Below are 26,127 nucleotides of genomic sequence, written 5' to 3' on the forward strand. Positions count from 1 at the left end.
CCATCCCTGGAAGTGTCCAAGGCCATGTTGGATGCAGCCTGAACAACCTGTTCTAGTGAAAGGCGTCCCTGCCCATCACAGGACAGTTGGAATTTGATGATCATGAACATGCCTTCCAACCCCAACAACTCTATGATTCTACAATTCCATGATCTTGACATATTCTGTCACAATTGGCTGAAATTAAGCTCCATGTTCAGGAGCTACTGGGTGGAGAAAGTGTCATGGTACAGCTTGTGAGAAGGACAACACACGGACAACCTGAGGACATAAACTTTGTGTTCTTAGGAAATAAGGCTGAAAATACACTAAAAATATTTGGGGCTAACCATTTTATAACAGATGGTTGTCTGGACTTGTTTTTTAGGACTTCAGGTACAAAGTTGCTTTTGAACTAGGAAAAATTCATATGCAGAAGAATAGTGCTTTTCTAAAAGCATTTATTTCAGTTTTTTTAGAACATATGTCATATTTAGGCCAATTGAATTATGTCAAATCTAGATAAATTGATGTTTAGTTCTCCAGCTTGGAAAGCTGCTGTGTTTCAGCAAGTTTCTACATATAATCAATAACTTTTTGGGATCAGACAGGTGACCTGATTTTCACAGTTGATACATATCCAGGCAGCTGTAGATGGTAGTTCTCCTGAGACATTATTTTTTGAAAACAGTTCTCCTTGTCTAAGGCCTGCAGCCCAAGACAGTTGCTTTGGAAAATCTTCAAAAATACTCACTTAGCTTTTTGCATCCATAGTATTTTGTTTCAGCTCTGTGCTATGCTTGCCCTCCAGTTAATACTCTTTTCAAAATACTTTCCTGTTTTAATTGGCTTATAGAAAGATTTTGGCAGAATAAACTGAAAAAATATGAAAATAAAAATTAAAGGTTTTCCAACACATCTAGATTACCATTCCTGAACACTTGAAGCACTATCAGCATATGGAGATTCATGTTTTCTTGTTCAATTTTAAAACACTGAGAGATTGTGTATCTTAAAACCATTACTTATAGTGAAATTTGTTAAAATAATTGAGTTTAGTGAAGTTTCCATAAAATTAAAGAGATTTCCATCCTTTGTTTAAAAATTTCTAATTACAAACAGATTATACATTTTGTTATTATTATATTGTAACTGGGAAACCTGCAAAATACTGAAACAGTACTCACTTTTTCATTCTAACAAATTTCTACCTTTGTCTCAGATTGTAGTTTGGTCTCATAAGGGTAATTTAATCCTCGGGATCTTAATGAAGAATTAGTTTAGAGCTGTAGTTGGTTTAAACAATTCTTTGATGATAAATAGACATTACACTGATTTACAATTGCTAATTTGTACTAAGACTGAAAAATCTTCTGTTCTTGGTACCTGTTTTAGGTACCTGTTTTTGTCTTGAACAGCACTCTGCTCACTTTTTAAAGGCAATTAGTATGTTTTTTAAGAATTGTGTTTCTTTGTTTCTGATTGATATGGTTGAGGACAATTTCAGCTGCTAAAAAGCTTCTTCCATTGCACAGACACAGTGGTTTCCATGATGGTTGCCTTAAGCCCTCACACAGAAGAACATGAGTTTTATGCCTGTAAATTCTGGTAGGATGTTGTGCAGAGGCTCTCCACAAGCCTTCAGGAAGATGAATGGTCAGAGCAGGTTGTCCGTGGTGATCCTTCTTCCATCCAAGGCCAGAAACAGGAGCCAGATCCTTTTGTCATAAAGGGCAAAGCAGAGTCTTGTGATAGTCACCAATAAAAGTGATCTCAGATGGGGCACAGGAGCAATACCCCCCACACTCTGATAAATCCAAGTTCTGCCCCTCTACTCTGCTCTGGTGAGATTCCACCTGCAGTGCTGCATCCACCTCTGGGGTCCCCAACACAGGACACTGATCTGTTGGAATGAGTCCAGATGAGGAAAACCAGGTTAAACCGAGGGATGGAGCACCTCTCCTATGAAAAAATGCTGAGAGAACTGGGATTGTTCAGCCTGGAAAAGAGAAGGCTTTGTTGTGAGCTAATTGTGGCCTTCCAGCACCTGAAGGGAACTTTGAGGAAAGATGGGGCAATACCATTTACAAGAACATGGAGTGACATGATAAGGGAAAGTGGGTTCAGATTGAAGAATAAATTTAGATTATGCATTAGTATAAAATTCTTTACTGTGAGGATGGTGAGGCACTGGGACAGATTGCCCAGGGAAGCTGAGGGTGCCCCAAGCCTGAAAGTGTTTATGGCCAAGTTGGATGGGACTTTGAGCAACCTGATCTAGTTGCTCTAGCAGGAAGGTCTCCCTGCTCATGGCAGGAGGGCTGGAACTAGATGACCTTTAAGGTTCCCTTCCACCCTAATCCATTATATGGTTCTATGGTAAGTTCCTCCAGACTTCGGGCAATCTGTAATGCACTGGTGAAATCAGTTTTGGGCCCTTAGATGCCTTAAATTGCAATGAAGCTTTCGTGCCGGGACTGCCCGTCTTCCTGACAACGGGGCGGGGTTTCTCCGTGATTTTACAGCTTCAGGTCTCCACCAATGCAGTGGAAACACAATTTCTCTGTGGCCTAGAAGTAGCAAAAGGTTATATCGGTGAAATCGAGCGGCCACCAGACTGAGGACAGACACACGAACAGGTACACTTGCTCTAGAACGGCGTATTTCGAGTCAGGTCCGTGGCAGGTGCAGCCAGCCCGCCGGGACTCCCAGCGATGCGGGGACCCCTCCTGCGGCGGGCAGCGCGCGGCAGCCGGGCGGCGCGGCCCAGGCCCGGCCCCCTCGATCCGGGTATCGCCACTCCGGGGCGGCTCCGCCGCCGCCCCCTGTGCCACGGCGGGAGAGCTGCGGGCTCTTGGGCCGGACGCGCTGCTGCTCCCGGCTTGCCCCGGCCCGGCGCGGCCCGGCCATACGTACGTACCGGGGGCGGCGCTGGGCCCGGGGCCGGCGCTGCCGGGGCGGCTGGGGCCGGGTCCGGGGCTGGGGCGGCTGCGGGGCTGGGGCAGGAGCCGGAGCCGAACGCGGGGCTCTGGCAGCCTCTCGATGGGCAGGGGCTGGGGGACCGGCGTGACGCCCCTCCGGCCTGACAGCTGGGTTTCCGCCTCTGCAGTGGCGGAAAATCCGATTATATGAGTTTCTCGCATTAAAACAAACAAATCCCTGGATGCTGGGACGGTTAAGAGTGAAGGCTGCAGTCCTGCCCACGTGCCAGCGCCCCTTACACCCCCAAACCCACTTTGGGCTTGTTTTTGCTGCCTAGCGTTGCAGAACCTGCAAAAAGTGTAACTTTGTGTCTGCAGTTCTTCTGCCTTATGCTTTCCTGATTTCAGAGTGGAGTAAATCTCTTGTGTAGAGCAGGGGGAAGCATCTTAAACTGTTGTTGTTTTCTTATAATTCTAGGAGTGTGCAGAAATGTCTCCCTTCGAAAATAAAGGACTAATACTGGGCATAATGGCAGGGACTGCTGGATTAAGCCTGGTGCTCGTTTGGTACCACAAGAACCGAAAACCTGCTGCAGCTGTGTGTGTTCGTGCGTTCCAGGATATAGGTAACAGAATTAATTCTGTGGGCTTGCCAAATGAGGCTCCTAATGAGCAAGGAGCAGTAATGGTTTTACATGGAAGGCAGCTGCAGATACTGGAAAAATTGAATGGGCTGCTACTAAGCGTGGATGAACTGAAGAGAGAGGTGGAATGTCTGAAAGAAGCTATTCCAAAACTTGAAGAACTTGTTCGAAATGAGCTTCAAGGAAAGGGTGGTGTTCAGAGAGTTAGCCCATCACACAGAGCAACAAGGCGGAGAAAAGCAGAGACAACTGCTAGTACAAGAGAAACTACCAGCTCTGAGGAGGCAGAAAGTGAAGGAGGGTGAGTTAATAATAACTTGTATATTCTACTGTACACGTGCAGTACAAGTTGCATCATTACCTATGTGAAACTGTAAACAGGAGCCCTTTAAACGTTTGTTTCAGATTTTATACTTCTGGAAAAGTAAATACAAATGCTCAGATTAAGGGTTTTTAGATCAGTGAAGACTCTTGGTGGCCATCTCTGAGTCTGCACTATGGCTGAAGTTGGTTTAATGCCAGGCATAATACAGATTTTTTTTTTTGAGAGTGTGTTTGGTAACACTGATGCAGTATTGCTACATAGCTATGCAATGAGAGGCAAAGTTCAGAATAATGGTGTAATTTTAAAAGTTCTCCTAGTGTGTCTTTAACAGAGTTAGTTCAAACTGTACAAATGCTCATGTGCTTTTCCTGATAATTGTTTTTTATCAGCCTCACGGATGAGTTATTACAGTGTTCTGCCTAGAAGCATTGCATACTGTGGAAGCTACATCTGCGCAGAACCTCTGTAGAAGTGGCAATGCTTATGTATATGTGCATACACTTTCTGGTGGCTCAAAAAATGACCATGAGGAATTTAGGGTACTGACTCAGTCCGGTAGAAAGTTCCTAGTTTTGATCACATTTTGTAGTTAATGGGGTCTTTTAGTCTCATGAGTTGAGGAACACGCTGGGGGATGATATGTACCAGGAGTCCAGGAGAGGCACTATATTTTTGTCTTGACATTAGTCTCCTGTAATTACAACTTTGTTTTGGTATAATCAGATTAGATACTTACATGCAATTTACTAATACTATGTTTATAGCAACTGAGTGTTTTGAGCTATTTCTCAGAGTGTCTTACACGTCTGTGTAGGCAGCATTATGTCTGTAAATTGCCCATCTTATGTCACCTTTTCTCTTTAAAAATACTTTAACTAACTGTAATATTCTAAAGACAGCTAAGATGTTGCATATTAATGGAATGCTATATTTAAGTTTTTCCACGTTCATTTTCAGTTCCTGCGAGCAGAATTTCTTTTTGTGTTACATCCCAGCCCACATGGTTCACAAGACTTATATTGTGATACCATATTTTAAGACCTGTCAGTTCTATTATGAACCAGTTCTTTATTTTAGGTATTCAGGATTGGCATAAGTATTCAATGACATTCCTCCTTCATCTGGTGTGGGACCATCCTGGTTCTTTTAGTTTCTTAGAGTATTTCATCCACTGGTTAGTTTACAGAGGCCTTCATGTTACAAATAAAATATTCAGAGATGCAGATCAGTTTATGAATTACTAAGTCCACAGATGCAATGCAGGGGTTATTCCCTGTGTAGCATTTGAGAAAATGCTGTTTTCTGATCAGGAGTGATATGTTGCTCTTTGAAAAGAAGACAAGGAAACTTGTGTGCTCAGGTTCTTCTGTGTGACAAAGAAGCTGATGCGGTGAGCCAATACAAGTGATTACAGTGTGCAAGAACATTGAATGTGTCCTTAAGAGAGGCCTTCTCTGACAACTATTTGTGTACAGTCAGATGCAAGGAAAATAATTCAAGGTTACAGTTAGCATTAGTCATTTGGCTATGTTCTTTCCCAATGCTGTTTTTCAATCCCTTATGAAAAGAGGTGGGCTTTTTTCCTATTAACACCTTGCACTTGATGTGTTTGTTTTTCATATCTTTTTTAAATGTGAGATAATTTATTTTCATTTAAGTAAATAGTGGTTTTTTTTCGTACTCTTGCAAATAGGTTGTTAATCCTAATGTGTACAATTGCAATATATATATGTATATATATATATATATATTTTTTTTTTTTTTTTTCCGAGGTCTTCTGTAACTTTAATGACTGGTGCATGGCCAGGAGGGTCAGCAGCAACACTTGGGTTTTTTCCAGTTACTCTACATCACTACTTCATATGCTGTAGGCATTACACCATATGCATTGTTTTATACTCTTCTGTGGCTCATTCCACACAATGGTGCATTCAGGTGCTTGTTTGTGCACTACAGAAAAAAAATTTGCTCTTTGTTACTTATAAAATGTTTTTCACCTTTCTGTACTCCCATATAAAGTGCATTGTGTTTCACTCCCTCAGCAGTAATTTCATGATCTAGAAGACAGGATTTTGCTTGAGTTAAGCACTTCTGTTTTGAGTTGACAAATGGGTAGGTGCTGGGAATTGACAGATAAACTAATCTGAAGAGTTTTTTGGATTTGTGCTGGATGACTACATTGGTTTCAGGTTTGTAAACTTCTTCCAGAAAAGCATTTAGTACTACCTAGCTTTTTCATTAAATATTGGAAGCTGACAGTGTCTGATAAGGCCCTCACTGCCTTGATCTGCTCTGAGCATGTTTTCAATGTCATTGTTGGTATTCAACACCTTGGGAAGAGAAGCTTTCTGTTTTGCCTTTCAAAAATTATGTATTTTTGTGTTTTAATAAATGAGCTGTATTTTTACATGATGACAGTCTGAATGGAAGGTGTGCTGAATGGATGAGAGATTAAGTTGTAAAGAGTCTGTGGTTTCTAGTCTGTGCTTTTCTGTATTATTTTTTTGTTTGTTTGTTTGTTTCAGTTCTGTTAATGTCCTGGTGAAAACTTCAATGTTTAACATTTGAGAATGTATAACAAACACTCATTTATGTACAAATACAATAAATTGTGTCCAGATGATCGCCTGGAATGGAGCATGTCAGTGAATTCTCTTCTTTGTGATTTTCAAGCTGTTTCCTCCCTGATTATGGCAGTAATGAACCCTGGACATCAGTGTCATTTTGGCCCCTGTTTTCAGCTGGCCCAGCATCCAAGCTCTTCAAATTGCATTTGGCATCAGGCACCAGAAAGATTCTCTGCAGTTAATTCTTTTCTGACAGATGTTCTATTTATAATTTTTCCTTTAAATAGTTTAGTCAGGGAAAGGAATTTCCCTTGCCTGCTTCAGAGTGTCACTTCACTTAGCATTTTCTAATTTATTTTGCTGTTCATTTCTTTTAAATGAAACCTTCAGTTAGCTTAAGAATCCAGTTTGCCAAACCTTTCCTTGAAAGCCACTTATCATTACTGATGGATATGGACTTGCTGGATCATAGTGCACTGTGCATTTGTACGGTGCAAATTTGATCCAGATCCATCTGTGACGTAAAATCACCTTTCTGTGGAATTAGCCAGAGCAGATGAGAGGGTGTTTGTGTCAGCTTGTGCTCTTCTAAATTGGCAGGGAGACGAGAGATGATATTTGATCTGTTAAAAGCTGAAGTGTTATGAACAAATGATACCTGGTTAGGCCCAGTGTCTGCCAATTTACAGACACCCCAACACAGTTTTTGAACCACCCAACTGTGTTTATACCAGAGGGGTGTTTTATACTATGTACCTTGTTTTGATCTGGTTCTGCGTGCTGGGATTTATTGAACTGCTTAGCCGCAGTGAGGTGAGTCTCCAGCACAGTTTCTGTTTGTTCTTTGAACTTTGAACAGTCCATTCTGATGCAACTGAGTCCTGTTGGTTGATCATTGCTCTTCACATTCTTATCACTGTTTTTCTCTTGTATTTAAAATCTATCAGTAATAAAGGTGAAAACAAGTTGGCACTGACTCTGGGCATTTTTTAAACATTCTTCAATTTTTTAAAATATTGTTCAATGTGTTTATCACTTGTAAATAATTTTTCTGTTTATTGTCTGATAAAACTTCTTGCAGGAAAATATCAGGTAAAATTGCATATTTCTGTTGTATGAAATATTTGTAAAACAAACCATAATTACTATTCCTTGTTTTCTGTTTATGTCTTTTTTGGAGTAGTGTTATCAGTCCCTAAAGTCCTGGAGTTTTTGATCTGTGTTAAGAAGAATCTTTATTTCTGTTTGTGTTGGTACTGATTTTAGGGCTTTAGAATGAGTAGATGTATAAGACTGTTAGCTGCTTTGTTGAAGTCAGATATAGCCCAACAAGTAAATTGAAGTTTATGACATTCTAATCAATGTTTAAGAGGGTCTGTTCCACATTTAAATACTTTGAGGGTTCATAAAGCAGGTAACTAGAGGAGGTAGGAGAGAATTTGCAAGTACAGTGGAGATGGAGAGGGAATGGGTAAGATGGAGAGGGAATGGGTAAGACATGACCCTGCTATTTCTGCTGTTTTGTATTTAGACCCTTATCGGTTTATATGGTCTATTACATAGTGACCTACTTCACACTTTTTCCATGAGTCTCCCAATAAATATATGACTTACCTGATGTCATGTGAATTTATTTGATGTTTTGTCATGACATTTGATATAGTGCTGCTGGAAATCTGCTGCGCTTGTTTGGACTGACAGCCCAATGGGCTTGGGTGTCAACCCTACCTTCTATTTGTCATCTGGCCATTGTATTTTTGCTGGGAGAATAGCATTTTCTAATATTTATTTTTATCTGTTATCTGACACAGGAACAGTAGTGATCATAGAAATTTTAGCAGATGTTTATGCAGCAAAGGTAAAGAATACAGCAACAGCACTGACTTCCTAACACCGTTTCCTCACTTTCATATCTACCTGATTAGGTAGCATTTGATGCAGTTCCCAATTTCCTGTAACTAAGGATATTATCTTTACTGCTTAGTTGTTGCTCTTTTATGTTATCTAGTGCCCTTATTTCAGGTTGGGAATTTCCCAGATCCTCATTTACATTTATCTTTTAACTAGGGGAATGGAGCATCTAAACCATATGAGGAAAGATACTTTCCAAACATATTTCACATCATAGAGTTTTGTATTGGAGCTAAAAGGTTGTCTCACTCCCCAGGAACTCCCTTATACATTTGATTAAGTTGGGGTTCTTACAAATGCAGTCATGATATATTTCTGTGCCCACTTCAAAATAACTATGAAAGAACAATATGCTGGCTTTTAAAACATGCTTCAGAAAATGAAAGTAAGTGTTCATTGACTGAATATAGTCTCTGCAAGATACAGCATAGTATGTATCATCAATTTCAGCATCGTCAAGATTATGTAAAACAAATCTGTAGAAACATGTGAGGTTTCCTATCTTTGTTTTCCTCAATTATAGTTTTCAGTTTGAACATGTACACATGATCTGTGTATATATTTTACCCAAATGTATTTTTGACTCTTCTTTCCAGTGCCACTGGGTTAATTTTGCAGCAAGACTGTTGTGCCACATCTAGTGCTTCAGTAGCTCCATAAGCATTTGTACTTGTTCATTTACAGGCTGGAAGTGTATCTGCTCTCATCTGTTATAACAGATACACTCATCTGTTTTGAAACCAACATATTGTAAATAGAATATTTGAAAGCCACAGTTAATACCTTCATTTTGACTGCTAACATTTTGTCTTGGCTATATTTCTGAAAAAAAGGAAATAGATTTTTTTTTTTTAATATTCTGACTGTTATGGTCTACTTTGATTATTCAGTTACTTAATGTGTGTACTACATTCCATGCTTTTTGTATTCATAGTAACCATTTAGAAAATCTCTGAACCTGCAGCTGATAGGTTTACAATATTACTCCTCCCCAGAACAATATTTTCAAAAGTGGAAATGCAGACGATCAAGCTTCTCTGTCCATTTTTAGTACAGAAGCAAAAGGCTGCTTTTAAAAAACGTTGCCATCAGCTACTCCTTTTTTAAATCAGAGTACCCTAAGGTATTCTCAGCACTTTGGACAGTAAGGCCACTTGTTTATCTCTGTGTGATATTTATGCTTTTGCAAATATTTCTTTGCCCTTGACTGCCTTGTGCTGAGTTATGCACTAAGCATCATGAATCAATATAAGCTCTTTTCCAGTTTCAGATACTCTGAACTTTGGAATGCTCAGAAGAAATAAGGAATTTATAACAATGGTGCTATTTTTATAGGCTTGTATTTAGGTCTTAAAAGTGTTTAAGAAAATATTGTGTAAATGATTGTTATAGCACTTATATTTTGGTTAGTAAGCTCATTCCTTGTTCAAAAATAAGGAAATTGAGGTTAAGAGTTGAAGAGGCCTATTCAGGGTTACAGAGCATGTCTTAAAACACATTAATGATTTCAAGTGTTCTGTGTTAGAAGCACAAGGGTGTTTCTAATAATGTATCTGCATTTTTTTAATGGAGTATTAGGCAGCAGTATAATTATTTACCTGTTATGTTTGGAATATGACTGTGCTGTCCCTTTGAAGATAAAGGTTTTGTAATAATAACAAAAAGCTTGATACCCTTAATAAAAAATCCTTTAAAGTTGGACAACCAGGATAAATTGTACTCTGAAATGTTGGCTTTTTAATTTAACAATGCCCTTTTTTTTTCTTAATTAAAAAATGGTTACTATTTTCTGTGATTTTAGTTACCTTACTGCTCATACTGATTCTGAAGGAGACTCCGAGGAAGAAAAGAGATGTATGAAATCACCTGATGCTGTGGTAAAATCAGAAGAAGATGAAGACTTACTTAATTTTTTACAGAAGGTGGACAATTTGCACAAGGGTTCAGAAGATGATAAAAAGGAGGGCTTCAGTCTGCTGCTTGAGAAAAATGACAAGGTATTATGGGTAGACTTAACATTATGTTGCTACTAACTTACACTGCTTTTGAGACCTAAATACCCTGCCTTTGAGAACTAAATGTAAGCTTTAAAATGCACATAGAAATGGACTATGAAATTTCAAGCATATTTTTAAAATACAGTCAAAAAGCAGCATTTCAAAGTGGTGTCGATATTCATGTTGTGTGGACATAGGAGTTCTCCTATTTTATATCCCATTCTAATTCAATAATTTAAGGCTTTGTTTGACAAAGGGATTCTTCCATAAAACAAATAAAAATCATGGGCTTTTTTCAACGTAAATTATACTTACTTCTGCTGGTTTTAGAATACTCTGTGTGAGAAAATCCTGTAGAAGTAGTAACCAGACCTACTGTTCTCAAACTGTGAGCATCTAGTCTGCTCATACCTTTCTAATACCATTCATGTGAATTTTTTCTTTGACTTTACTGGGCCTATATATAACTCCAGATAAAATTTAAAGGTAGTTTGATGTGCATTGCTCAATTCAGTGTACTATTTTATTCTCATTTGGCATGCATTAGTTCTGATTGTATTTTCATCTGAATATTGGAATACCAAGGAAGGTAAATGAGATATTGTGAGTGTGGTGCTTATGGCTTCCCTAAAGAAAATATGCATCACTTTGTTCAGGGATTTGTTGTGCTTTGCTGGATTACCTTGTAAATGTTTATATTAAAAGAAATTTAAAATGATTTATAAAATAAAACCTCTTTAGACAGTGCAGGGTATTTCCGAAAGCTGTATTCTCTTTTGTCCATGGGGGATTGGTCAATTGGTTCTCACATGAACTAAAAGTAGCACGTAGAAAGATGGAAAATTAACAAAAAAATGCCCTCTTCTTTACTTGCTTTAAGCATGTTATTTTAAGCATTGTGAAAGTAAACTGTTTAAATGACATTCTCATCAGTTTAATTATGTAGCTGACCTCTACTTTCAGTATGGAAACTCTGTGGACTTTCTTTGGAGGCTTGCACGTGCTTATGGGGATCTGTTTGAGATGACTACTGATGCTGAGGAGAAGAGGAAATATGTAACTGATGGTAAGAGGAAAAATGTTTATGAAGAATGCCATATGAATGTAGTGAAACATGCTTTGAACTTTGGTTAAGTTTTCCAGTATAAGGAATTTGCAATCCAATAGATGGGAGCATTTGTACTGTAATGATGTTTTGTGCAGTAAACCACCACAGTTTGCAACTTCAGTTCATTGTTTCCTCAATGAGAGATCCAAAATCAGTGGCAGAGAAGTATAATGGGTCATAATTGGAGGCTGTTGTCTCTGCAGATTGCCTTAAAATCCTGTATTTTGTTGAGAAACAGATGGATACAGAATGTCAAAACTCCCAGATGTAGTCAGCACAGTTTCTTAATTACATCTTTGGGAGAGCAAGAGGAATAAATGCTGAGCCCAGGTCAGGGTTTGTTTTTCTACTTTCCTGTGGTCAGAGAGCACTCCTGCGTATTAGCAGTCTGTTTTGTGGTGATGATGGGGATGAAACTTTGTGAATCTGGAGGAACTGTTGACCAGAAACAGAAGTGCTGTGTGACAGTTGATGTTGCTTCCAGACATCTCTTCCCATGTGTCCTGTTTGACAATTTAGTCTCTACAAGATTTTAATTTTCTTTGTCATAGCACTTTTTTTTGGTCCCTTTTAAGAGCATTGCCCTTCCTTTCATTGTCTGGATGGATATCGGCTAGAGGAGCAATATGTTTCCCTTTTTATTTTGGGCCTTATTTTTATTATATTAAAACCTATATCTCTATACTGTGTCACTCTCCTCCAGTCAAGGCACTGTTTTTAAAATAATCCTTTTTGCCTTTATCTTGGAGTACTTCTCTCTTCCTTTTGTCTCGCCATTGCCCCTTCCTTTTTTGCTGCACCAAAGCAGGTTTTCTAAGTGTAACCCAAGTTTGGGTTATTTTGTCTTTTGTGGCACCTCTCATTGACTTTTTATTGTGTTGGCAGTGACAATGTCACTGACAAAGCAGTTTCAGCTGTCTTTTGTCATCCTTTAAGGCAGTATGATGCCTTCATGCTGTTGTAACATATTCCACAGACAACCTCAGTTTGTTAAAGGTCATTCCTTTTCCCAATCCTTTGTTATCTAAATGCTCCTGAAAACTTGCACTGTCTTAGCAACATAATTGATACTGTCTTTGCTTTAGTAGCACTTGGCTTTGTACATAAATCCTACAGTGCAATGAGGATTATGACACAAAGTAAATGAAAACAATAAATTCTGTTGCTGCAGCTTTTGCTTTTACCAGTGACTGGACTTGAAGCTGGCTAGGATTGTGGGGGACAATAAAGACTTTTTAAAAATGTATTAATGGCATTAGGCAGTGTAAAAATAACATCAACCCATTACAGGATGAAGGTGGTCCTCTCACAGACGGGGACATGGACAAGGCAGAGATATTTAACGTATTCTTTGCCTCTGTCTTCAACATGGATAATGGAGCAAGGGGTTATCAGTGCTCTGAGCTGGAGTACCATGGCTGCAAAGAATGACCAGTTCCCCATCAACCTGGAAGTTGTGTAGGATATGCTGCTTCAGCTGGATTCCTAAAAATCTGTGGGGCCTGATGGGATTCATCCAACAATCCTCAAAGAGCTAGTTGGAGTCATCTCAAAATCTCTCCTGGTGGTTTTTGAGCAGTCTTGGGAATCTGAAGAGGTCCAGCTGACTAAAAACTGTCTGACATTGTCCTGATTTTCAAAAAGGGCAAGAAGGACGACCCTGGCAACTATGGGGCTATCAGTCTCACTTCAGTGCCTGGTGAAGTTATGGAGCAGATTATTCTGGGTGGTATAGAAAAACGTCTGGAAGACAATGCAGTCACTAGTCACAGCCAGCACAGCTTCATGAGAGGAAGGTCCTGCTTATCAAACCTGATTTCCATTTATGACAAAGTACCCCACCTAACTGATCAAGGGAAGCCAGTTGATATAATATTTTTGAATATCACTAAAGCTTTGTATACTGTCTCTCACAAGATCTTTCTGGACAGAATGTCCAGCACCCAGCTGGATAAACACATCATGGGATGGGTAAGCAACTGGCTCACGGGTCAGGCACAAAGGGTTATGGTGAATGGGGTGACATTAGACCAGAGACCTGTCACTAGGAGGGTTCCACTGGGCTCCATTCTCAGCCCTGTGCATTTCGACATCTTCGATATCTTTCAACTTGGGCACAGGACTGAAAGGGATACAGAGAAAGTTCACAGAGGATACAAAACTCAGAGCAGCTGTTGACTCCCTCAAGGGCAAGGAGGACCTGCAGAGAGATCTCGACAAATCAGAGGGCTGAGCAATCACCAGCTGTATGGACTTCAACAAGGGAAAGTATCCGATTCTGTACCTGGGATGGGACAACCTTGTTGGGATGCCGCATGAGGAGCAGCTGAGGTCACTTGGTCAGGTCAGCCTGGAGAAGAGGAGACTGAGGGAAAGCCTCATTGCACCTCTTATTTTCTTGTGAGGGGAAGAGAAGGGGCAGGCACTGATCTCTCCTCTGTGGTGCCCAGTGGCAGCACCCAAGGGAATGGACTGAAGTTGTGTTGGGGAGGTTTAGGATGGATATTAGGAAAAGGTTCTTCACTGGAGTATGGTTGGGCACTGGAACAGCTCCCCAGGGAAGTGGTCACAGCACCAGCCTGACAGAGTTCAAGAAGCATTTGGACAATGCTGTCAGGCCCGTGGTGTGACTCTTTGGGGTGGTCCTGTGCAGAGCCAGGAATTGGATTCAATGATCCTTATAGGTCCTTTCCAACTCAGGATAGTCTGTGATTCTGTCACTGCATGTAATCTCAGCTGATGAATGATAGCAAAAGACAGGGAGAGATGAAGAATGATGAAAGTGAGTCTTAGGTGTTGAGTAACCAGCCTAGTTTGGCTCATTTTCATGAAGTGGGGGTGGCGGCAGCCTTTTTCATCTCAGGTTTTGGAAGTGCTGCAGAGGGCTTGAGACTGCAGGAGAGATGGCAGTAGTTTCATGGTTATTTTTCATTCCACTGGGTAGGAGAACTGTGTATGCTATTCGTTGTTTTTATGAAGTTAACTTAGAATACAGAAATGTCAGTGCAGCTTAATTGGTTGCAGCTGAGACTCTGCAAACAGCAAGCATCTTGTCTGAACTTCTTACTGAGGGCATGGGTTTGATCAAATCACATACTCTCATCTTTATTCAGTTAAAAGTGGAACTTAAGGGAAGGCTTTATGCTAGAAAGGAACTTCAACTAGTTTATTCCTGTAGTCAAGGCATTGAAATGGCTTTGCTGGTCCTTATGACAGGTGCTTGTCTGACCTGCTTTTAGGGCTCTTCAGTCTTACAGACATGATGGCCTCCTCTGGCAGTCCAGTCCAATCCTTCCCTGATTTAACTGCATCTGAATTGGATTTTAAAGGAAAATACTAAAATTGCATATATAGCTTATATATACATATATGTAAGTGTATGACTATGTAAATGAAGTAAATCCAGGGTGTTACATTGTTTGTCTAAATGTTTCTAAGAACAGGAGTCAATTCCTTTGCTGCTGGACTAAATCAGATTGCTTTGTTCTTGGGAGTCACCAAAAACATAGAAGAGTACAATAAATCCTTTCATATATTGTTCTCCATTTACAGGAAAGATTAAAGCTGAAAAGGCTGTTCAGCTGGATGTTGGGAGTGCTGAGAGTCACCAGTGGTAAGTCTGAGAAAGTTTTTACAAACTTGTGTACATTTATTAAGTTCAAGGAAAAAAAAAACAGTCTGACATCAGTTTCATATATTAGTCATTAATATTTTTTCATAGTTTTATGAAACTCCATTATCACCACTTGCTGCTAAAAATTACATTGAAATACTCTGTGAAGCATTTACTTTAGCATGTGAAACAACTCAATAACCATACTTCAATAAGTACTAAGAAATGTACTTAAGAGTATTTGCTTAAGCTACTATTTAAGTTGCTCAGAGAAGCCATAGTTTTCCATTTACCTTCCCTTTCAACAATTCACCAGATAATGTAATTTGACCTTGAATTTTGTCTGTTCCTTTTCTTGTAAGTCTAAATTGTGATAATTAAAAATAGACATAGAGGACTATGGAAATTTGAATTATCTTCTCAATTTTTCTTTTATTATACAGTTTTTCTCCAAGCGTGACTCCTAGTTTAGTTTTGTAGACCTTGCCAGAACTAACAAACTCTGGAAATGTAAACTTTTTTTATCAAATCAACATTATCAGGTAAAAGATAATTCTGCTGAGTTCTAGCTGATAGTTTCTCAGCTTAGTATTTTATTAGTAAATTTTACTGAGCTCCTGATTTCTTTTCTAATATTATTAACTTTTTCTTTCCATTTTGGTTTCTACATTCTTCATTAATTTTGTCTTTGTACTTGTGGGATGGGATTTCACCAAACTTCTGCATATCTAAACCAAATACTTTTACCCCAGTCTCCTTTCACATTCTAAAGGAAATATCCACTTCTGGAGTGCAGTTCACTGGAGTAAATTTTGCTTATTTAGTCTTGCATGAGGGTGAGATGAGTTTCTCCTGGGGCTCAGTTGACAACATCTCCATTGACAACAAAGGGAGCACATGTCAGCTATCTCAGGTTTAGACACTTGATTAGACACAGACATTGTCATTTAATTAGGTAATTCTCTGTCTTGCTTTCTCTCTTTCTGGAAGCAATTTAAAGCCATTTCTGCCCTTTGCTTGACCACAGTCATGGCCACTTCCTCAGGGTAATGCTGGTATACCCCTCTCAGCTAGAACTCTGTGTATAAACAACCACAAAATCACATTTAAGTATGAATCTCACCCCTCCTTTCCCCCTCAGCCCACAAGACTGACAAAATATCCTAGTAGAAATACAGCTTCACTGGCAGAGACTATGCTGATAAACCCTTACATATTTTTCAGGGAGATGTAGGTGGTCTGCTGGACTTCACATGTGAGATCCTGTCCTGGCAGGAACATCTAGCAGGGGAAGAGTTATGAGTGTATGGAAATGTGTTCCAGAGGTTAGCTCAGAAAGCCAGATTTAAGAGGAAAATCTTACATTTTTTAAACTACTGCTTCTTGTAACAGGCAGTGGATTTTTGTATGGTTTACAGTTTTCATCCTTCATGTATCTGGGTTGCAAGTGAGCATGAGGTTTTTATCAGTTATTGTTCAACTGATGTCTTTCTAGAGGTATAGATAGACATTATAGATTAAAATAGTTCACTGTAATTTTTTTAATATATTATCTGCTTGTCTTTCTTTTCTGACATATTTCTGACTTGCTGCATGATTTTTAAAGTGTGATATAAGTGTAAGGGTTGTGCCAATCTAATTGAGGCTCTAAATACTGGGCATAATGGGCTTCTATGCTCCAGAGGGATGTTGGTATATTTTTGTTTAGCATAACAATAGTGGTTCTATCTATGGTCCCAGTAGATATTTTTGTGCTGAGCTGCTACTTGACCAGTTTGGCTTGTTTTTTAACTTATTTTTTAAACTTGTTTTATTCTATTTTATTCTTTATAAAGTATTTTACACACATTTAATTGATTTCATATTTGTTTCTGACCATTTCTCAGGTTTGAGGCTATTTAGGTTTGTAAATGCATGCCCTCATGGGTTAATATTTTATTTCAAAAGTGTTTTTTGTTGTATGGGCTTTTTAAAATCATTAACTTAATTAATGAAATTACTGGAAGATAATGGACCCAGCACTAAACTTTGGGTGACACCTATAGTGATGCTCAGGTTCACATGAACCTGGTTCTGCAACCATCTCTTCAAGTGATTTAATCTAAACAGTATTTCCAAGGTTAGATTTTTAAGGAACATCAGGTAGGACAAAGTCAATGGCCACATTAACAAGGTGTATCTCATTTGTTGCACTCCTCTTACCCAGGATTTTTTATCTTACCATAATACTTTTTTTTATCCTGTTTTTTCCACAAAAATCTTATGTTAAATGTTTTGTATGCTTATGCACATCCAGAATAATTTATCGTGGATTGTCTTCAGGTTAGGCTGGTTTGTCTGGAACAGTTCTTCTTGTCCCTGATATGTTTGCCTTTTTGCTTGCTGTTGGGACTTTCTGCTTTACTCACAAGACTTCTGTAGTCAGCTCTGTGCCAGATCTATATTGTTCAAGTCTGGCCCAATGCAAATTTTTCCAGTTTATCTGAACATTATTTCACATGTTAATCACCGTGAACAGGAAATAAGAATTCATGGAATCTTTCCTGTAAAAACTATGCTCTCAAACAGAATTTTACCTGAGGTTATAAATAGAAAAGACTGTGTATAAACAGTTAACAATGTGTTAACTGTGTCATAACAATTAAGTTATGAATAACTAATATGTGAAAGTAATATGAAATCCATAGTTAATAAGAATATTTATAACAGAGAAAACAACTGAAAAGAAAAAATAGAACAAGTATTCTTACAAAAAGATGCTAGGATCACTAGTGGGTGATCAAGATGGGAGCTGAAGGGCAGTGTCCAACTCCAGATGGACACTTGGATGTTCTGTCTCTGTCATATGTGCCTGCATGTGAGCAAGGGCTGATCCTGCACTTAGAGAAGATAAAGAGTTGAAAGGCAGCATGTGCCATTTGATGTGTCAGGATATTTGTATGGCATGACAGATATCACACAGGACCTTCGGGGTCTCTACACTTCCAGGCCATCATCCAGAAGTTGTGAGAAACCCTAGGACATCTCCAGTGATGATAGGCACCTGTGTCCAGGCAGGGATCCTGTGAATTGAACAGGGTCTCTGGTGGCTGTAGATGGAGATTAGATACATAAATCAGAAGCTCAGCATGAGTGCAAGGTCAGTGTGAAAGCAATGCTATCTCAGACCAAAATCCTTCCTTTTCATCTCACTGCCAGCGTAACATTTTCTAAAGCTGTACAAGGTAAATAACCCTAGCCTATGTAAGATGAGCCCATCTGTTTGTTACATGTAAGGCTATGTCAGTTTGTATCAGCTATTGGTGACCAAGGTGGTTTTCTGACCTTGACTGAAGAAAGTTTTTGTTGATTTCTTACTAATTTTTGAGGGGTTTTGATATTTCCAATCAGCACAACTGAGGTTTACACTCATGTTTGGTATAGCTGCTATCTATGATGTCCAGTTATACATTATTTCTAGTGTTCTCTTGAACTGTTTAATATATTATGGTTTACTAAGTGAGTGAGGATTAAATGATAGCCTGTTCTTTTCCTGGTCCTGTACCTTGCTCTCTACTTGCAGTTAACCCTTATAGAGCAGGAAGAATATAAGTGAGGAAGAAATTGAATTCAGCCTTGTTGGTTTAATCTTTTGCCGTTATTTCCTCATTGCTAATTGTTCTGCACTTTCATTTCTGTTTTTTTTTCCTTCTAGTGTATTTATAGAACCTCTTCTTACTATCTTACCAATATCCCTTGCTTAGATGTGTACTCTTGTTTTCATTTTTAGTGTAAACTTCTTTTGGGTTTTAAGTTAATTGAGAATTCCTCACTGGAGCTGAATTGATCTAAAAATATTCCCTGCTATGACTAAAGGGTCATTTGCAGTTGTGCAAATGAATATTGTCATTTGCACATTGATTTGTCATTGTCATATTGAATATTGTCTCTTACTAAATATTCTATAGAACTTTTTCTAATATGGCATTTCTTAATGATTTCATTTTTTTTCCATTAAAAATGTGCACTGTGCCTGTCATGCATTGGTTAGGTCTATGGACCTGTTTGAAATTTTCTTTTGGAAGCTGATCCCTGCCGCTTGAAAGCTCTGTTTACCAAAAAACAAGTTCTTGTGACACTTTGATGCACACAGTTGTCCTAGTGTAGACAGAATTATACAAGCAAAAACATCCTTTTTCCAGAGCAGGTATTTTTCTGTTTTGTGGAACTTTTTTAAGGTGTCTGTGAGACAGAACACATTTTTTGTGTCCACCAATGGAATTTAGTGGAATGGTTCCAAGAGCAAATTTGCTAATATAGGCTTAGAGGTCAGCTCTCTTGCCTTACTTTTGATATTTACTTCAGTTAAGAACAAAAAGATGCCATGTATCTTCTTAGTGTTTCACTTGTATTTTTCTGTAAAACTGTATGATAAAATGATCAACACTCCAATTGTTCAAATTACTGTTTAGAATACTAACTGTATTCAGTCACAAATTAAATTTGAGGAAACATATCCAGAACAATGAAAGCAAAATATCTTGAAGTAGTCACTTGGTTTTGGTAATCAATTGCAGCTGCAAATAGTTTTCATATCTGAATGCAGATTTTTGAAAACATGTGATAATACTTAATCTTGTAGTTGCTAATGAAATCAAAAACCTTCAGACTTTTTGAATATTGACCTCTAAATAACTGAAGTAAATGGCAAAGCTGGAAAGGAAAAACATCTTTATTATTTGTATGAACACCCTAAAGAAAGAGAGAGTAAATATTCTAAGTGATTTGTGGCTTTGTTCAGCCAGTGTCAATTTTTCAAGTTGTGGAGGAACTTGCATGCAAAAGTTATCATCAGCCATTGCAGGGTCCACTTATTTTTTCCAAGCCTCAAACTAAATCATTTTGTGGGTCAGTGATTCCCAAAGGACAGCTGTGAATCCTTGAAGCTCATCTTGGATCATGGAGTATCTTTATCACCCAGATATTAATTAGAAGTGCTGTGTGAGTAATTTGGTGCTACAGTTGCTTTATAGTTGTGCTGCTTTACAACTTTACAGTTACAGAAAACAAAATGTAGATGCATATGAACATGCTTTTATTTAAAACAAAACAATCACTTTTAAATTCTTTTGCAAAACCAGTGAATTTTTATGTTTGTGGGAGGTTTGTTGCTGTTTCTACTTCAGGAGTTTGTTGAAAACATCTGGAAAGTTTCTCTGCTGTTGCACAGATCGCCACACTTTTTGTTGATGAGAACTTGTTACAGGCTTCGCAAAGAACAAAAAGCTTACTGTTATGGTAAATTGTCAGGACCTAAAAAGTTGCCTAAAACGGTCGTTCTTTGCATTGAACTTTGTTTGCCACAAACAAACTTGGTGCCGCTCTCGAGTTTGTGTTACTCTCTAGAACTCACCTGCTGGTAAGAGTCATACAGCACATCTCATTTAGGTGCGAGTGAAGTTAGCAAGTGAAAACCCAGTTGCTGTAAGTGAAGACCCTTTCTGAACACACCTCCCCCCAAGAGTTTTCTTTGTCCTGTGTATGAGTGTTCATCAGAAGCACAGATACTTTCACAAGTCCTGGGTTTTCCATGGAAGTGGGTTCCAGAGCTTAGGAATGGCCTCTCACTGGCAGGCAACATTACAGAAGGTTGGTTCCATCGAAGACACGAATAATCATTGTCATTTGGGCATTTTGGTGATTTTACACAAACTTCCCACAAAAAAGTGAACATTCCATCTCAGTAATAGAATTCTAACAGATAATTTGTCAGGTTTGTAAGATGCAATTGCATGAAAATAATATTCCAGTGAAACAAAAAACTTCAAAATTTTGGAATATGTTGTAGGGATGGTCATACTACCAAGAACTTTTAAAATTAAATCCTCAGCTGTTTCTAACTAAATGCTTGTTACCTGCTGCCCTTAATGATCTCTTATTTAAAATTAGATGAGGTAGATAACTTGCAAGTGGAGAAGCATCTGTTTCTATCATGCAGTCGAATTTTTCAAGAATTGGTAGTTTATACAGAAATATAAGGTTTCCAGCTCTTAGTTGTTTGCCTTGTATTTGATTCATGGAAAAACCAAAGAAATTTTACAGCAATCTTTGTTCTTAATTATGTGTAATCTTAGTCAGTAATCTTTGAAATACATAATTGTTTTTTTAAAAATAATTAAAAATTTCAAATTCAGAAGCCATTTCTCAAAAGCTGCAAGTTGTCCTGAAGTAAGTGGATCAGGGAAACACTGCAGCATACTCAGGGAAATGCAAGGAGCAAGGTTTGACATGTTGAAAGATCTCTTTATTAGAACCTTTTGCCAGAATGGTCACAGAGGAAATAATTCTGACAACCTAGTGATGCCTATTACATTTCTGTCAAGGAGAATTGCTGTGTTACTGTCTCTGAAAGCTATTGTTTCACTCTGTTTTTACACTTTTGATTACTGTCCTGCTAATTTCTTCAAGATTTTATTTCCATCTGTAACAACTGTCTGTTAAAAAAAAAAAAAAGGTTAAATTTCTAGGAACAGGAATTTAACACAATTGTGGGTTTCACAGCCTAAGGAATGCTAAACATGGCATCCACATGTTCTACTAGTGAACTTCTGTGAATACACATTAACAACAGCATTTTCCCTTGATTTGGTATACTGCATGTGTTGCAATAAATCAAGCCAGAATTCTTTATGTCCTTACCTTTGAGGTTTTTTAAACCAAAGTAAGGGTTCATTTCTTATGTTTTGGCAAGTGTTACCTACACAGGTGTGTGCTACATCTGATGTTTCTCTGGAGCTCAGCTGTAATGCTCTGGTGAATTTTCAATATGAAAAGTGTATTTCTGCCAGTTTCTTCAGTGTGGACTCAGTTATATTCCCAGAAAAAGGAAAGGGAAACGAAATCCACATTAACAATAAAATCTCTGCAAACAAAAAGTCATCTAAACGCTTCACTTTGCACCTTGGCACATCTTACTTGGTGTGTTGGCAATGTTAGACATTCTCAGGCACTGCATCCATATAACCATGAGGATGATCATATCAAGCCAATACCTTTCCATGGAAACTTTGTGTCAGATTCATTTTTGTAGATTAAATATCTTGGTAGCAAAGTGATACAATATGAAGTATGCAAAACTAGGATCTCAGGAAGGGCAGTGCAACAGGGATCATAATCAGTAATTTCAGTTGCAAAATCTCCCTACGTAGAAATTGGTATCTCATTGAAATCATGTCAAAAAGAAATCCTGTGGGTCTCACTGCATTGCAGAGACTGTCAGAATATGTAAGTGGGTGAAGCTGGTGAGTGAGGGTGTTGGGGGCTAAAACATAAGATGGCATGCACAAAACTAAGCCATGCAGATGTGGGGAGATGCAAAAACACGTTTAGAACTGGAATGGAAATGAACCTTGTTTTCACTGGGCCTCTTGTGTGCTGCCCACATGTTAGCCTTTGCATCACACTACATGTTAAATATTTCTCAGATAAGGAGGAGGGAATGAAAAACAGTTATGAAACACATTAATTAAACTTTGGTGGTTTTATTATAAACATAATATCACAAACTCTCCTCCCATTTGCAAAGTCTTGTAAGACACAATTTTTAAAAATTGGTGTTTTCCTTTTGTATTGATACTGAGATGCCAAAATGGAGATCTAGATTTCTAAATGTAACCTGTGCCCACACATTTCCAAAGTCTTTGTGGCATAAAAGGTTTTTTTAGATTTGGGATATATAAAAGAGTATATATGAGAGGAAGGAACAAGTCTGGGAAGGTGCATATTATTTCTGGTTTTGGCCATGTGAAATTTATCAGGGAAAATAAAAATAATGCTATATTTAAATGCCCTAGGTGGCTTCATATTCGTTTGAGACTTCAAAATCTTTTCTGTAAATCTGTCTCATGTAGAATAAGCTGTGGATTGATAGAATCTTAAGTGTAGGTATCATTTTTGATATTAAAATTCAAATTGGCTTGCTAAAATTATTGGATCAACCTCTACTCTTTTTTTTAGCAATAGGTAAGATATGCCTCTTGCAGTTTTCCATGGCCTGAATACACATGTAGCACCAGAAGAGAAAATGTTAATTCACTTTGATTAGGACCTTCTGCATGATGGCTACCTAGGTACTTGGCATCCATCTCTGTCAGCTAGAGTTTCTTGCAAGTCTGAGTTTCAGAACATCATGTGTAATAGAGGAACATGGCACTGACCTATTATATTGAGTTTGTTTGATTGTGTTTATGCTTAATAAAGGTTTGTTAATTGTGGCAGTTAATCATATGCTGCTACACTGTGTTCAGTAATTTTTCTTCCATCTGGGAATATAATTTTTTTTACACTAACGGAAGTATGGTGTCTGTCTTAATGAGGTAATTATTTTTGTGTTTATCTGGATGAATGTGTCTGGGGCTGATATTTTACATTACTCAGCAAAGAGGTCATTCCTGGCAGCTCTTTGCTGATACAATTTCCTCTTTATTTTTGTCTGTGAAAGTTCTGTAAGCAGTACTCTGACATTCAAAGGGTGTGAGGGAGATAATGGCTGTGCAGGGAACCAGTATCACTTGCACTTCTAACAGATGTACTTTTTACCCATTTCATTAGATATTTGCATGTCTTTGTATGATCTTTTTAGTATCCCCCCTGTCACCACGAGATGGGGCAGGTGGCCGTGGAAAGAATAACACGAACCAGATGGAAGCGTTTCTGGTTACTCCCTGCCTCGTTTTCTTTGGTCATTTTCTTCACCATGAGAGTGGTGAAGCACTGGAACAGATTGCCCAGAGAATGGACATCCCTGGAGGTGTTCAAGGGCAGGCTGGATGGGGCTTTGAGCAACCTGGTCTAGTGGAAGGGGCCCCTGCCTATGGCAGGGCAGTTGAAACTCAATCTTTAAAGTCCCTTACAATAGAGGCCATTCAACAATTAACATTTTGCACCATGGAAATAGAAATTTGCCTTGTGTTTTGAACTCTTTGAAAATTATTTAAAATATCTAAAATTCTTCTCAGGAAAGAAAAGACACCTTTTTTTTTTTTGTTTGAGGGATCTTTTAGAAATGAAATTAATATCCAAAATGCCATAGAATTTCAAAACTAAATAATTACTTCATATCAGCTGGCTGTGTAGCCCATTTCAAAAGTATAAAATTTAAAAAACCAAACCAAATTAAAAAAAAACCCCCAACAATCCAATAAAGATATGAAAGACATTTTTATTTTTTCTTTGGAAAGATAATGGATATTTAAAGTTAGTAGGTTAGCTTACTTTTAATTCGGTGAAAATTTAATTGGGATTTCCCTTCCAAGAGATTTTAGCTGTAAGTAGAAATTTTTCTTTGAACTAGTTTAAACTAAGGCTCTCTTTCTTGTCACGCACAGACAGGGAAATACTGCAAGATGCTGGATTAGCTTGTTCGCTTTTCATTGTTTTCTTTTGTAGCAGCAATCCGTTTAGCTATGGTATGCTGAGTTTATCTGATTAGCACTTAATGAATGAAGGGAATAGGGGCAGTGTTGCCTGAGTTACTTAACCCTAATAAAGTTTTCACTACCTCCCCCCTCTTTCTAAATACCTGAACTTTCCTCACCCCCACCCCTTGCCTTTTCCTTCAACTGCAGCTCATTCCCATAGGAAATGCACTCTGGCTGTAGCTCTGTCAGCACTAGTGCTGCCATTAGGTGGATTTTGTCCAGTGCACATTGGTCACAACAAACACCCTGCTCAACAGTGTTTGACAGTCTGTGTAGAGCTCTTACAAGCTCAACTGCTGTTCTGCTGACTCCATGCCTTACCTGGAAACACTTACTGACCTAACCACTACTGACCAAAACAACCTGTAGCATGAGCATTTCTAACTTAAAACCATAACTGTAAGCAATAACATAATTTCTTGGGTTGTGTTAGCAATGTCATTTTAATGAGGATTCACTGTAGCTTAAATAATTGCATTATATAAAGAAATTCAAGAAAGCTGATGTTTAATAGTGCTTTAAAACTGTATGTGCCATACAGATTGTGGTTGTTACCAAAATAAACTCAATAAGCTTCTTGCATAACTCATGTTTTCCTCTGGATTTTAACTTGATTTCCTTCTTTTAAGATTATTTTTTATTTTTGTTTGCTGTTGCACTGTAAAATATTTGATAAAACAGAAAAATTCCAAAAAATATTAGAAAAATAATTGACATGAGGTTTTGCTGTTTAACTATTTCTTTGGTGGTTCTCTTAGTTTTACACAGAGGTGCAAAGTTGTCTTAATACCAATGAAAATAGGTCCAAGGAAACTGCAATTGATATCTGTGCAAGAGATCCCTTATGCATAGAGGTTCTATAACTGTTGAAGAAATAAGAAGAAAACAATAGAAATTTAGGTGAAGTGTCAATAAGATACTGGTGCTGCTTAGGAGATCTGAAGCTTTATAGGTTTACCTCTGAAAATATTTTTACTTATACCTGCTTAAAAATACAAATATTTGATAGAAATTTTCTCACATTTCTTTTACTATTCAATGTCCCCAGTTTATGATAACCACAGTAATAATAATAGAAATAATAATTATCTTAGCAATAAACATATAGTAATAGCAGTAGTGATCCTATTAGAGCAGAATATGTGTGTATGTTTTCAAATTTTAAGGATACTAGAATAATGTCAGAAGTGCAGGAATGCATTGGGGTACTTGAGAAGGGTAGAAAGCAACTGTGAATGTTTCTGAGGTGTGCACAGCTTCCTATTGGGCGCACCCCAAGCATTTGCCTTCCTGGGTGAGTTTCTGCAGCTGGTGGTGCTCACCTTCCTAGTGAAGTGCAAAGCACAATGTGTCAAGGTAAACTGTCAATGGTAGAGCCAGTCTGGAAGTGTTGCACTCTGAATTAAATGGCTTAAATTTTGTAGGAGAAATCTGTTTTTTCACTTAACTGACAACCCAAATAGTGTCAATTTAAACTTCTCCTGGTTTCCATTCTTTTGTCTTGATTTGTGTTTTTGTCTGTTCCTGAACATGTATAGCTCATGCCAAACTTCCATCCAGCCATTCAGATTGAAAAAAAAGGTGTAAATGTGTGCATTAGGTAT

General features: G+C 38.1%; 1 protein-coding gene across 2 annotated transcripts in view; it reads left to right on the forward strand.

The window, feature by feature from the left end:
- Positions 1 to 2,508: 2,508 nt before the first annotated feature.
- The window catches only part of RMDN2 (regulator of microtubule dynamics 2), a 48,355-nt gene continuing 24,736 nt past the window's right edge, over positions 2,509 to 26,127 (forward strand). Inside the window, exons 1-5 of one of the 2 annotated variants that reach the window (XM_077782055.1) lie at positions 2,509 to 2,618; positions 3,379 to 3,845; positions 10,149 to 10,344; positions 11,308 to 11,410; positions 15,005 to 15,065. In XM_077782055.1, the coding sequence (XP_077638181.1) occupies positions 3,391 to 3,845; positions 10,149 to 10,344; positions 11,308 to 11,410; positions 15,005 to 15,065 (815 nt within the window). In that variant the 5' untranslated portion in view covers positions 2,509 to 2,618; positions 3,379 to 3,390. Of the gene's footprint in view, positions 2,619 to 2,770; positions 2,892 to 3,378; positions 3,846 to 10,148; positions 10,345 to 11,307; positions 11,411 to 15,004; positions 15,066 to 26,127 lie in introns of those variants that run through there. The other variant, XM_077782054.1, reaches the window with a different exon arrangement.

The sequence above is a fragment of the Lonchura striata genome, chromosome 3, assembly GCF_046129695.1.
Source record: "Lonchura striata isolate bLonStr1 chromosome 3, bLonStr1.mat, whole genome shotgun sequence".
NCBI classification, from domain to species: domain Eukaryota; kingdom Metazoa; phylum Chordata; class Aves; order Passeriformes; family Estrildidae; genus Lonchura; species Lonchura striata.